This window comes from Lissotriton helveticus, chromosome 11, assembly GCF_964261635.1.
Source record: "Lissotriton helveticus chromosome 11, aLisHel1.1, whole genome shotgun sequence".
In the NCBI taxonomy this organism is placed as follows: Eukaryota; Metazoa; Chordata; class Amphibia; order Caudata; family Salamandridae; genus Lissotriton; species Lissotriton helveticus.
The window spans coordinates 983,288,684-983,302,231 of record NC_136072.1 but is presented as its reverse complement, the minus strand read 5'-3'; the positions used below and the strand labels follow the sequence as shown (position 1 = coordinate 983,302,231).

At 43.8% G+C, this 13,548-nt stretch overlaps 1 protein-coding gene across 1 annotated transcript in view; it reads right to left on the bottom strand.

Moving 5' to 3' along the window:
• Positions 1-1,184: 1,184 nt before the first annotated feature.
• Positions 1,185-13,548, bottom strand: part of LHFPL7 (LHFPL tetraspan subfamily member 7) — a 199,684-nt gene continuing 187,320 nt past the window's right edge. Inside the window, exon 5 of the mRNA XM_078666080.1 lies at positions 1,185-3,963. Within this exon, the coding sequence (XP_078522206.1) occupies positions 3,683-3,963 (281 nt within the window). The 3' untranslated portion in view covers positions 1,185-3,682. The remainder of the gene's footprint in view (positions 3,964-13,548) is intronic.

Sequence of the window (13,548 nt, the reverse complement as noted above, 5' to 3'; positions counted from 1 at the left end):
CTGGCCTCTCTGGTAGTTATCCACAAAGAGGCAAACCTAAGGATCTGTGCTCCGCATACAGGCCCATCTCCCTTCTCAATGCGGAACCCAAAATCCTCTCAAGCTACTTGTGACTAGGCTAATTAAGGCCATAAATAGCTTAGGGCATGCTGATTAATCGGGCTTCATGCCTCAGCGGCGTACGGCCCTTAACCTGCGGCTAGTACATGGTGTATTGGACAGGGTTGACACGATCCAGGAAGACACCATTATACTATCCCTGGATGCCTCGATGGCTTTCGATATCACCGTATGGCCATATCTCATGGCGGTGCTTGAGAAGCTGGGCTTTGGACCTACTTTTATATCCTGGATCAGACTGCTGTATGCGACACCACAGGCACAAGTAGTAGTTAACAACAAACGCTCTGAGGCCTTTGAACTAAGCTGAGGTACCCGTAAGGGGTGTCCACTGTCATCATTATTATTTGCTCTATCCCTGGAGCCCCTGGCGGCCTGGATCCGACAGGATCCCGTTATCCGAGGGCTGAAATGGTCAATAGATTGGGAGGATCACATCTCGCTATATGCAGATGACATACTCCTTTTTTTAACTTCCCCCTGTAGATCACTCAGGAGTATCCTGGACATTTTTGCAGCATTTGGGAGACACTCTGGTTTTTCGATTAATTGGGATAAATCCACAATGTGTATGCTCATTGGTGCCCCCCGTTTGTTTGACGATTGTCCCATTCAGACCGCGGAAAGTGGATTTCGTTATTTGGGAATATTTGTTACTATTGACCCCAAATTTCACTTTGCAAGAAACCTGCGCCCACCTTTACAGAGGCTGCGGTGAGATATTGCCACCTGGGGGGCGCTGCCTCCCTCACTCCTTGGACGGTCAGCTCTATTTAAAATGATGTCACTACCCCGTTTCCTATATGCTTTTCAAAACGCGCCAAATCCGGTACTGGCCAGTTATTTTGGGGAAATGGAGGGTCTCCAGAAGGAATTGAGCTGGAACGGGAGACCTCACATAGCACATAAAAAATTGGTCCTTAACTGTTATGACGGTGGCATAAGCCACCCAGACGTTAAAAAATACTACTGGGCTGCTCAGCTTACAGCCATCAATCAAGCCACTTACCGCAGCCCCCATGACCCAGGCTCTGCCTGGGTCATGGGGGCTCTGCCATGGATAGATGGCTCCTGCCAGGCGGAATCTATAATGTAGCATTATACTCGCCCCACAAAAAGTTACCGCTCACTGGTCCAACCAAACATGCAGTAAGGATTTGGCACGACGTCCAGAAAAGTCTGGGTTGGAGTGGTAGATAATTCTTGCCACTCGGAACAACTAGGTCAGCTGAGGACCTCCAAGGGTTTTGATAGATGGGATCTAATTGGCGTATCACGTACAGGTGATCTCTGGTCCAGGGGGGAGGTAGTACCATTCTCGACATTACAACAACAATACGAAATGGCAGACACAGAATTAATCTGATACTTACAGATCCGCCATGCCCTCTATGCGGTTATACTAAAGGGCACTTCGCTCCCTGACTCCTCCTCGCTGGCAAATAGACCCATGGATGGCTACCTACCGCAAAAAGCGGTTTCTCTTATGTATAAGAAACTGCTACATAATACCCCTGACCCCCTCGAGAAAGTTAGGGAACACTGGGCAGCAGACGTCCTTGAAATAGAGGATGATGAGTGGCGGGGGACGGTGGCATCCCCCGAGAGGTGGGTATCTCCGCCCAACTGCGACTGATACAACTCAAGATCCTCCATAGGATCTATATCACAGGACCGCAACTGCTACATATGTGGAGGGGAGGTGAGGGTGAATGCCGTAGAGGGTGTGGGCAGGTAGGCACGTTTATGCACATCCTCTGGGAATGCGTTCATATTCAGCGGTTTTGGCAAGCAATATATCAGACCTTGAGCACGGTTCTGAACAAAAACATACACCCCGAAGCGAAGTGCTGCCTCCTTAACATATGGGAGCCCTGTGACCTTAACACCTCTGAGAAAAACCTGGGTGACACTAGGTCTTACAGAAGCAAAAAGGGACATTGCACAAAAAGGGGGTCCGACACGCCACCTACATTGTTAACCTCTTGGCTGCTTGAGTTCTTCTTCTGCTGTGCTGGACCACAATAGAAACGGGTGTGGTCATGACGAGCTCAGCTCGTCATAAGCACACGAGCACTGTGCTGCATGACGAGCTGAGCTCGTCATGAGCATGGATGGGGTTAAAATGGAAACAAAACCTTGACTGGTGCATGTTTAGAGAAAAGACTGTAAACATTGCACGGGGAATTCCAGAAAAGTGGTCCTCAATTTGGGGAAACTGGAATACTTACAAAGGAGATATATATGAGGCACCTTTGATACCAACAGATGACAAGGACCTGTCTTCTTGAGTCCATGTTATGAAACTGTCTTTAAATGTAATACTGACGTTTACTGTATGTGTATTGCAGGTGATAGATGCGTTGTATTTCTCTATTGTTATGCCGCTGTCTCTTTGTATTTTCAATAAAAAGAATTTAAAAGAAAAAAAAGAACTACCGACCCATCTCGCAGCACCCCTACGTGGTCAAAGTCACAGAGAAAACAGTGAACAAGGAACGGACACGATTCGTCGAAGACAATGCCATCCTCGACCCGTCCCAATCTGGATTCCGAAGCAACCGCAGCACTGAAACCGCCCTACTCGCCGCCACAGATGACATCCGCACCCTCCTGGACCTAGGCCATTCCGCAGCCCTCATCCTACTCGACCTATCAGCAGCCTTCAACACAGTCTCCCACTACACATTCGTCGCCAGACTGCACAATGCCGGCATACAAGGAACAGCCCTAGACTGGATCCGATCATTCCTCACCTGAAGAAGCCAAAGAGTTAGACAGCCGCCCTTCCTCTCTGATCCCACGGAAATCATCTGCAGAGTACCAAAGGAATCATCGCTACGCCCGACCCTCTTCAACATCTACATGGCCACCCTCGCTGCCATCGTCCGACAACACGGCCTCAACATCATTCCTACGTCGATGACACCCAGCTCATCCTCGCCCTCACCAAAGGGGACTCAACTTCCAGAACGGAATGCAGAAAGTCGCCGCCTGGATGACCAACAGCTGCCTCAAACTCATCGCCAAAAAGGCAGAAGTCCTCATACCCGGAGCCACCCCTTCAGCATGGGACAACACCTGGTGGCCGACAGCCCTCGGAAGCCCATGACCCCCTCGGACCTCGGCTGCCGCACAAAGCCATGCAAATAGGGATTTTCACAGCTTTGTAAATCCCAAAAGGTTATGCAACCCCGACTCAAAATCTAAGTAAATCTGGGCATAGCTGTGTGCCTGCTTTCAGAGGTTTCATACATGCTTCATATCACACTTCATATCATAAAGACAGCAGTGGTGTAATGTCATATTTGTTTAGCTTTATCATGGGAGTTGGATAAACAACATAGGTAGATAGACCATGGAAGAATAAAATCTGTCCATAACGGTAAATCACAGTAGTGAAAAGATGGAGTGTGCAGATGGGAGGAATATAACTGATTTGTTTGCAACGAAAAAAAACTTGACAAATCCATTTACCCAGTTTTTTCAGTGCTCAAGAAGAATCTCAGCATGGCAATGGCTATTAAGTGCAAAATGATGATCTTTCTGGAGATGATTTCACCTAACATCCTCCTGAGGAATAATTCAGTCCGCATCGTTCAGCTGCCAGGATGCTTTCTTGAATACTGGAGCGAATGATCTCCGTCTTAATTTCGTTTAAATTGTAGCGCCCAATGATGGGCAGGAAGCAGGAGAGCATTACGGTGATGATGGCCATCATGAAGCCCCAGCCCAGTTTGCACTGGCCACTGTTGTAAGCCCAGGTGGAGCCGCACACCTCCATTGCGAATGGTGAGTCCAAGCTGAAGGGGAATATCAGGAGCCCCAGGACCGTCACAACCACTGGATAAACACAAGACCAAAACATTGAGTCAGCAATGCTTTGTAAAGCTTACACGCCAAATTCTCCAATAAATTGAGAATTGCGAAATAATCAAGTACAAGATTATAAGAACAACAGATTTACGGACTCTGCAACAAGGTTTTTGATATTTGCTTTAAATATGACTATTTTAAATATTCATCATTTTGGTAGGCTGTTCTTAGAAGCTAATCCTGCTGATTAAGATTCAACTCTTAAACTGAACTTGGCAGCAGCATCTTCCACTTCGGTGTAGTCTGCTAGCTGGGGAAGAGTGGTCTCCTTTTCTGGCTAAGTGCAACGGGTCTGAGAGGGTTTTCTCCTTGCTTAAGAGTCCTAAAAATGTCTTATGCTACCAAAAGTCCTTGAAAATCAATCTGAATTTATTGTATATATTTTAAAACCTCTCTGCTCTGCCTCTGATGCTGCACTATGCCCCTGAGGCTCTGTTGCTGCAGTGACTCCATTGAATGTGGCTTAGGTTCTAGGCATCCACAAAACTGCTGCTCCACAATATGGCTGGTGAGCGCCAGGGGCTTTTGCAATGTCCCAGTAGATGTGCTTGTTTCTCTAAATCACCACTGCGAGAGATTATTCAGCTTAAAACGTGCCCAGGGGAGGAAATAGCCATTTGGAAGGGACAGTTACCTGCTACAGTCCAAATCCTTAGGGGATAAGCAGAGGTGTCCTAATACACATAGCGGGACCCCAACACTGCGACGTGGGAGGAAATTAAAATAGGTAAACTATACATCATTAGCGGTAGAGCAGACACCTAATCAAAGATTTCTGAGATTGTGTATAGGATACCGTAACAATGTAAAACCCAACGCTATATTGGGTCTGTTAAGCTTCCAATTCATGCAAAACCAAATCATTATATACAAATTGAATTTAAAAGTCGTCTCAGTATTAATTTTTTAGAGGCAAGTGTCTCTGGAAGCCTCTCACTAATTTTACTATGGACTGTCAAAAAGCTGTCACTATTTGAATCGTTGTGGTTCCTGGGATGACTAAAAAACACGCAATACAACGTTTTCATAATACAAGCCGTGAAGTACTATGTTGCATGGTTTTGGAAGCTTCCTTCTCTGTACCGCCCTGAGTTACCCAACTGAAAGTATCAACACTATCTTATATATGTAGTCCTCAGCGCATGTGCACTGAGGCCTTGTATGTGTATTCCAAAGACCAACAGCCTAGCCTGATTCATCATTCTCCCGTTTAGCGAGCCCCTAATAGCGATTCATAACGAATCGCTATTAAGGACTTGCAAAACGGGATTCATGTAGGAATTGCAATAAATATTGCGATTCCTAAATGTTCCTTATTTGCGATTAGCTAATTGCTAATCGCTAATAAGGAATAACTCCCCATGCATTCCTATGGGCCTAAAGGCCCATAGGAATGCATGGGGAGTTATTCCTTATTTGCGATGAGCAATTAGCTAATCGCAAATAAGGATGCGATTTCAAGGGTGCAAGGGTGTCCAAAGGACACCCTGTAGCACCCCTGAAATGTAATCTACATTGGTGTTGCGCACACACATGTCCAAAGGACGTGTGTGTGTAACATGCAACTTAGAAAAATGCATTTAAATGCATTTTTCTAAGTTTTTGCTATTTACCGAGAGGTCTGACCTCTCGGTAAATAGCGGCCCAAAATTGCAATTTCGCAATTTTAAAATGCTTCATGAATTGCATTTAAGGAATCTCAAATAGAGATTCCTTAAATTCAATTCTTCGCAAATGTGCGAATTCTTAAATAGCGAATTTTGCATTTGGGATGATGAATCCCAAATGCAAAAATTGCACTCGCAAAAGGCAAGATTCTGAGAATCTTGCCCTTTGCGAGTGCAATTTAGCTTGATGAATCAGGCGGCAAGAGCGCAGGATTCTGTGGTCTGGAAGGATACACCGAGTGTGACTTCCTTGTTACAACGAACTACAGTCTATGTACTGGTTCGTACATGCTTAGCAGTGAAAGCAGCATGCAGTGTTTGAATCTCTAGAACATTCAGTCCTTTTTCCTGTCATGAGTGAGAAACCTACAATACTTCCTCTCCAAGGTTCCACTGAAGTTCATGTGTATCTCCCTTTCCTTCCTGGTTGTCAGAGCACCAAGAGACCCTTGGGTGTGCGTGCATGCTAGACATTTTCATAACATAACATATAATATAACATAGCATATATTATATTATGAGTCTGCATAGCATGCAAGTGTGGTTATGAGATCAGTGGGATTCATTTTGGATTTACTCTAGAAAAACATATCACAAGATGGAGACTGGGTACCTGCCTCTTAGACGAGCAAAGTGTGTTGTTGACATTCCTAAACCTTTTGAGAAGCACCAGACATAAGCGTGTGGGAGGATTGCGACAGGGATCCCTGCATAAATGTAGCAGTGGCCTGTCAGCAGAGGCTTGCTTGACTGTGGAGAGGTGGTGATATCAATAGTCCATTGTCAACACAATCAACTTCTCCAAATGGATGCAGGATTTTCACTGGTTGAAGAGATGACACTCCGAAGTGTGTCAAGAAAACTCTTGAGATCTGGAGCTGTTATTGCTGACAATCCATCTCCTAGAGATGAGGGAGTCTAACTGGACTGCTAAGAGAGGGGAGTGGAGCGTACCCTTGCAAGAGAAAGTCTACACAGAGGAGAAACCCAGCTGTGGTGATATGGAAAAAGAAACTGTATAGAAGTGTGGACTGGCTGGAGAAAAGTAGCTGGAGCCAACACAAGTGCTGGCGTGGGTCTCCATGAGTCCCCTCTTTACTGTCTGGGGCGCTCCTCCAAAGATCTCAATTTTGACTGATGCTTGTGGCCATTTTGACCAGGAGCTCATGACAGCAACCGACCTGCAAGTTGGAGTGTTCTTTCCTGAATCCCCCGGTGAACCTTTCATATTGTACCAATGAAGAGAAGCATCACCTCCTCCCTCGTACTTTGCTGGGCTGTGACACCTAGAACTGTGACTGGTGCTGGCATCAGCCGTGACCTATGACCGGCTGGGAACCTAGTAGACTTGCCTTTATTTTTGGGTGGGCTCTGATCACCATTTAGGTGGGGGGAGGGGGGTGATTCGGCCTGCATAACACCACCAGGATATTGCAACAGCCCTCACTGAATGCCCGTTGAATCTGCTGCTCCATCTGCAGTGCATAGAGATGGTGGGGCCATTCTCACACAAGCTTATCCTGACCTTGTCCTACTGAAATGGAGAAAATAAAGGCTAACTGAACACTATGCCAGAGGCACAAGGGGCTTAGAACCATGACCTAATTTGTAATTGCTAAGAAACCAGATACCATTAAAAGACTGGCCTGTCGGTCATAGACACAGTAACCTGCTTGCACTGAGTGTACGCTGGTCATTTGCTTTATAGATTGCATTGCCTTACCGGTAGGGCTATTTAATGATTGTTGAGTTCTGAGTCTCTGCGCCCACACTACATCCCTGTAAACCCGTGAATGGTCACCTCTCTACACTGAGATTAAAGGGCTAGGAAGAGTATACTTGATGTTCAGTTTTAAATAACCAGAGTGAGTCAGGTCTGGGGACATCCGAGGAAAAGTGCACCACTCACCTTGGTTGTAGCCCTCTAACCCCTGCATGCCTTCAGCAGTCCACCCTCCCCATCCCACCCCCTTGGAATTTTGCAATTTCGAATGAGGTTTTTTTTCTCCTATGATTGCCTCCAATTCTGCAATCCCGGCCCTTTTGGGGAATTAGCAAACAGAATCTTGCCTCATTAATACCAATTGTGATGGATCAGTACACTCACTGCAGTGCAAAATAAGTCCCACGTCACAAACAAATTGCCGTACCACACAGAGACTGGGGCTTTCTACATCGGGCCCTGATTCTAAAGAAGGAAAGTTAAATGATTACCCTGTCAAGTTTTATTGAGAATAATTGCAGGCCTTATTAGGCGCTCACAGAGACTGCCATCGACAAAAACTGAAGGAAGTGTTTCTTGGCTTTTTGCAGTAGATCAAATGCAAAGCCTTTAAAGGGACCTTGAATATAATACCTGCCTGTGCTGTAAAACCTCATTGTTATAGCTATCATTAGAACCGTTTCCTTCAGTTTTAGCACATCACCCCATTCTCTTTATTATGCACCACATGCAATGTTCTGTTTTTTTTTATATATTGTCTGTAATACCCACATTTAGCTAATTTCACACGGTTATGGGGATATTGAAAGTGGAAAGTGATATTGAACCAAACCCATAAAGAAAGAGCAATAGGAAACAGAGACACAGAAAGATACAACAACAGGATAATGAGATCAAATGAAATAAAGCAATATAGTACTGAGGCGCATTGAGATAAAGTAACTGAGAACTAGGAAGCAAAGAGATAGACAATAGGATCCGAAAGCTAGAGATTAAAAGTCAACGAGGAACAGAGATCTGAGTTGATAACGCAACAGCGAAATGAGGACAAGAGAGATAAAGCGACGAGAAACTGAAGCCCAAAAAGAAGAAGCACTGACAAGGTTAACTGTTCTCTGGCCTGTGACAACTACTGGCCTTGCAAGAGCTTTTATTTTTCTCATGTTTGCGGTGCCTGCTGTCATTTCAAATGTTTCTTTCTGAAAACCAAAAAACTCCAAGATGTCGGCCATATGCAGCAGACCACCTTAAATATTATTTTTCTTTTTATATAAAATCATTCAAAGATGATATGCATGAGCATCTCAGGCGGCATCTTTGAATGATTTTTCTAAAAGCAAAACACACTCACCTCTCTTTACTTTTTAGCTTATCTCTGTCTCTCCATTGAACTCTTTTCTCTCTATATCTCTTTCCTCTTTGTAGTCTTCACCCCTGTGTCTATCTCTTTGCCTAATTAATCTCTTTACATGGTCTGTCTTTTCACACCTCTTCTCAATTTGCTTCTCTCTAGTTCACCACTCTTTCTCTACCTTGCTCCTCTCTATAATTATCTCCTTACTTCACCTTTCTGCCTTTCTACCCCTTCAGGTACAGATGTCTGCCTTATCCATACTACTTTGGACTTCAAAAACTAATGGGATTGCTTGCTTGTCCCAGTGACTCTTAGGGTTGAACATTTTTGTGAATAAGTAATTACCCATTTTTAAGTGGATCGTATTAGCCATTTTCTCCAAGTTTGGGTATTTAGATTATTTCACATTTCTTTATGTTTTCATGTTTGTTGAAAGTGTGGTCTCATTTGTTATCTCAGTGGCTTCTCTTCTTTAGTTATCCTCCCTTTGTCTCCCTGCATCACTTTATCTCCAATTGGGCACAAAATACTGAGATGCTTATGCCTTAGGCTAAAACCTTATTGGTGGCTTTTTACGGGCTTTGTGGGTGCATGAGTTTTTATAGATTTTGAGGTGATATTTAATGGCCTGTTTCATTTTGACTATGATACACACACCCCTTGCCACTGTATAAGTGGAGAGGGCAACACCAATGCTACCAATACAGTCAGAGGAAGCAATTGGTCCTATTCACTTCTCATCCGGGAGTAGTATTGACTGTATGATGGTACTAAACAATCTATGAAATGTGAGCTACATGGTTACTTCACACAGAAACAAGGGGAGAGGGTCAGCTACTCACAGTGCTTAATTTGTAAAATATGAAGTGCAGGTGCTCACAGTCTTTAACGAGGCCACAACCACTTCCCCAGCTCCACCCACTCCCTCTAGTGGCCCCACCCACTTCCCTTTATTGGCTCCACCCACATCCACAAGACTCAATACATCTGAGTCACCTACTCCATTCTTGAGTTCCGCAAGAAGATAAAGGGCTGGCTCTTCACAAAAGCAACTCACGCACCTCACACCTACACATCTGCCTAAATCCCTGGATAACCTCCTGGGTAATCAGTGCGCTATACGCTATACAAATCAATATAAAATAATATAACATATTGGAAGCCTATGACAAAAACTTAAAAGTGAACTCAATTTAGAGAAAGGTCATTTGAAGACTTGAGCCAGCTTTGCGAACAAAAGAAAATGTGCTTGCACTGCGCTGTTTAAAAGAAAGAAAATAATGAATTAAGGAATATTAAAGAAGGCAGTAACAAATACAGGCAGTAAGAGGAGCACTGGAGTAAGGAAAGAAATAAGTAATGGAGGAAAGGAAGAAAAAATAAGAAAAGAAAGTGAAAGGAAGAAATGAAGGGATAGAGGGAGAAACACGCCATGTATGTTTGTAAAGCACATATTCACTAGAGGGGGCCTTGACACCAAATTAAAAATGTTGTTATCCATCTCAATTGCACTAATTTTGTCTAAAGATGAAAGACGGAGTGGGCACACCAAGATTTCAATTTATGACCCTGAGATAGAACACAGATTCCTGGAGTAGATATAAACATATGTGCAAGAAGGAAAAAATTAAAAGGGAGAGTGAGGGAGGAGGACAGGTCTAAAGGCAAAGATAGATTCAGTAGACAATGTGAAGAGAAATGTGGAAAGCAGAGATTAGGATTGCAAGACTGGAGTGGAACGTGATGAGAAGGAAAAGTGAAAAGAGGAGAAAGGCAAGGGAAGAAAAGCAGACAGTGGGTAGCGTGTGAGAGTAGACTGGAAGGGAAAGATGGAAAGGTGAACAATGAAAAGCATTTAATGAGGGGAGGTGGCAATTAAGAGAAAACGCAGATGTAGGGCAGAAAGTGAAGTAAGATTCGAGAGAAGTGAAGGAGTGAAGTGTGAAGGGGAGGAAGAATAGCAGATACTGAGATAGAGAAAGCAAAGAGTACACCTCTGCTTTATTAAATATACAGTCATTAATTATGAAAAGTTGAGAGGTGACAGGAGTGTATTATTCTTGGCCTGTCACAGCAGTGTTGTCCAAGACACACAATAGCGATTCTTTAACTGTGTTAAGTTTTATGCCTTAAAAAGATGTTTTGTTATGTCACAATAGGTATTCCTGATAAAACATAATAAAGTGTCAGTTATACCATTGGGATTACGCCTTGATGGAGAACCACACTCTCATGCTTCAAACAAATAGTTCTATTACATGATCAGGCTATAAGTCGCAAAATCCCACTGCCACGTATTTTCAAATTAAGTCAGACATTCAACTCCATTCAGACAGGCTCCCACACATACTTTTTAACTAATAAAGCCCAAAAAGTCTACTGAGTCTGCCGCCTGTGCAATATTAGGATTGTAATTTATGATCAGCGAGTAACAAAAGGACGCCACATATAGTTCTGTCATCTACATGGTACATGTTTGTTAGGATGTAGTGCCTCTTTAATGGCCACGAGCTTTCTCCACGAGCGTGGTTGTACTCGTGGCTTCCTGGTCTAGGAATTGTGGAATTCCCCGGACGGCAGTTGCTGCCGGGAGAGCTGATGCCTGGACGTAATTAAAGGAAGATCTCTTCTACAATCGTCTCCGTCTCTTCCTTCCACTGGCGACGATGGTCCAGTGCTTCGCCTCTCCTTAGAGTTGCCTTTCCTTTAATTTCGAAGACGAGGCAACCGTGACGTCGGGTCTGATGTTAATCCCTACAGAAAAAGAAAATCAGAAACGGCACGACGTTCACGCATCCTAATTGGTGTAACTATTTGGACCGTGAGTTTTTTCAAAAGACTTTCCTTTTTCTCTGCGTGTTTTAAAGCTTTTCCTGTCTCAACAGTTTTAATGCTAAGACACGAACTTTGTTCTCGAGCCAACGCGCGAGCTCTGCACATCTACGCGCTGTCATCCTCGCTCTCTTTGTAGAAGACACATTGTGACGCTTGCTATAACTGCGTTCACAAGCAGATTTCCTCACGCATGAATTTACTTTGTGATGTGCATTCTCCTGACATTCCATACAGATTACAATGCGCTTAAAGTTACAACATGGCATTGTATTTTCTTGATAGAATTATGTAAATTCATGCACTGTTTTAAAAAGGAAAAAAAAGGAATACAAACACCTTAAATAATACTTATTACTGGAATATTGTAATTTTGGATTTTCTTCTTGGGGTTTTGTGGCAGCAACCCACCCACGCAAATGGAAAAGGTAGCCTCGCCACCTCCCTCTTTGCAGTCTTCTGCTCCTCCTCCTATTTCCCTGGAAGCAATGGAAAGCCACGTTTGAAGCTTACATTGAGGCCATTGATGGTGATACCTTCACATCTAAAAAGAAGAAGGCGTTATTAGTGTACAATTTGGGGCCTGAAGGAAGGTCCATTCTAGAAACCTTACCCCTAGAAGAAGTAAGAATATCCATTTCAAGTGATGACGGTGATGCACAAGTATTGGATGAATATGCTTCTCTTATCAAAACTCTAGACAAAAGATTTAGTCCCAAAAGAAATACTGTTTTGGAGCGTCACAAGTTTTTGCAACGTGCGCAAATGCCCGGGGAGTCTATTGACGATTTCGTTGCAGCTTTGAGGATCTTAGCAGTTAATTGCAACTACATAGAATTTAGGGATGAAATTATAAGGGATCAGCTTATTGAACGCACTCATGACAGGAAGGTGCGTGAAAAACTTTTATCTTCTGGTGACCCTGACTTAGAAACTGCGTTGACTTTGGCCAAATCTGTTGAGCATTCCCAGTTTTGTTTGAAGGAGATGAGTACTCCTGCGTCAACTCCTGTGTCAACTGTTGTGGCCCCAGCAGAATCTTCTGAAATCAATGCTATCACCACTAAAGCGGCAATTAGGACTTCTGAGCGGAGGACATCGAATCCAAATACTCTTCGTTCTTCAATTCCTGCCAACAAGCCCAGGAGTGATGCGCAAGGATTGTCTTGTTATCGTTGTGGTAGTAGATCTCATTTGGGAAACTTCAAATTTTGCTTTGCGATTAATCAATCTTGTTTCAAGTGTGGGAAGAAAGGTCATCTAGCACGCATGTGCAAGGCCACTAGTGTACAAAGAGGGTCTTCACACATGGTGAAGAGCATTGATGAACGCCTGTATGTTGTTGATGATGAAGATGAGCACTATGAGTTGTTGATGTTGTCTTCTTCTCCCATGGATGCAGATGGTGTTGTTGAGATAGCTTCTATGGATGGGTCTCGGAGAAGAAAGTCCCCGATTTGTTCCATTAATGTGAATGGTGTGTGTATCAAATTTCTAGCGAACTCCGGTTCTCCTTTCTCCATAGTCAATGTTAAAGATTTGGACATGCTAGGGAGAGTTCTTTTGTCCCAGTCCTTTATTAAAATGTTTGCGTATGGAGGCAAAAGAGTGGAAGTATTAGGAAAGTTTAGAGGTGAGCTCGAGTTCAAAGGTGATTCTACGTCTTCCATTATTTATGTTGTCAAAGACGGTACTAATTTGCTGGGTTGGCATGAACAGGGTGAGCTTGGTATGATCCTTGATCCTAACCATGAAGACATGGTTTTGTCAAGACGTGAGGCTAAGCAGTATTATGCCTCCTTGCCTGATTTTGAGTCTGTGCACTCTCTGAGTGTTTCTTGTGCGAGTGAATGGGTGCATGAGTTTCCAGAAGTTTTTTGCGACAAGTTGGGTAAACTCAAGGGTTTTCAGCACCAGATTGTTTTGAAAGAAGGAGTTAAAGCAGTTGCACACAAGGTTCGCAAAGTACCACTTAG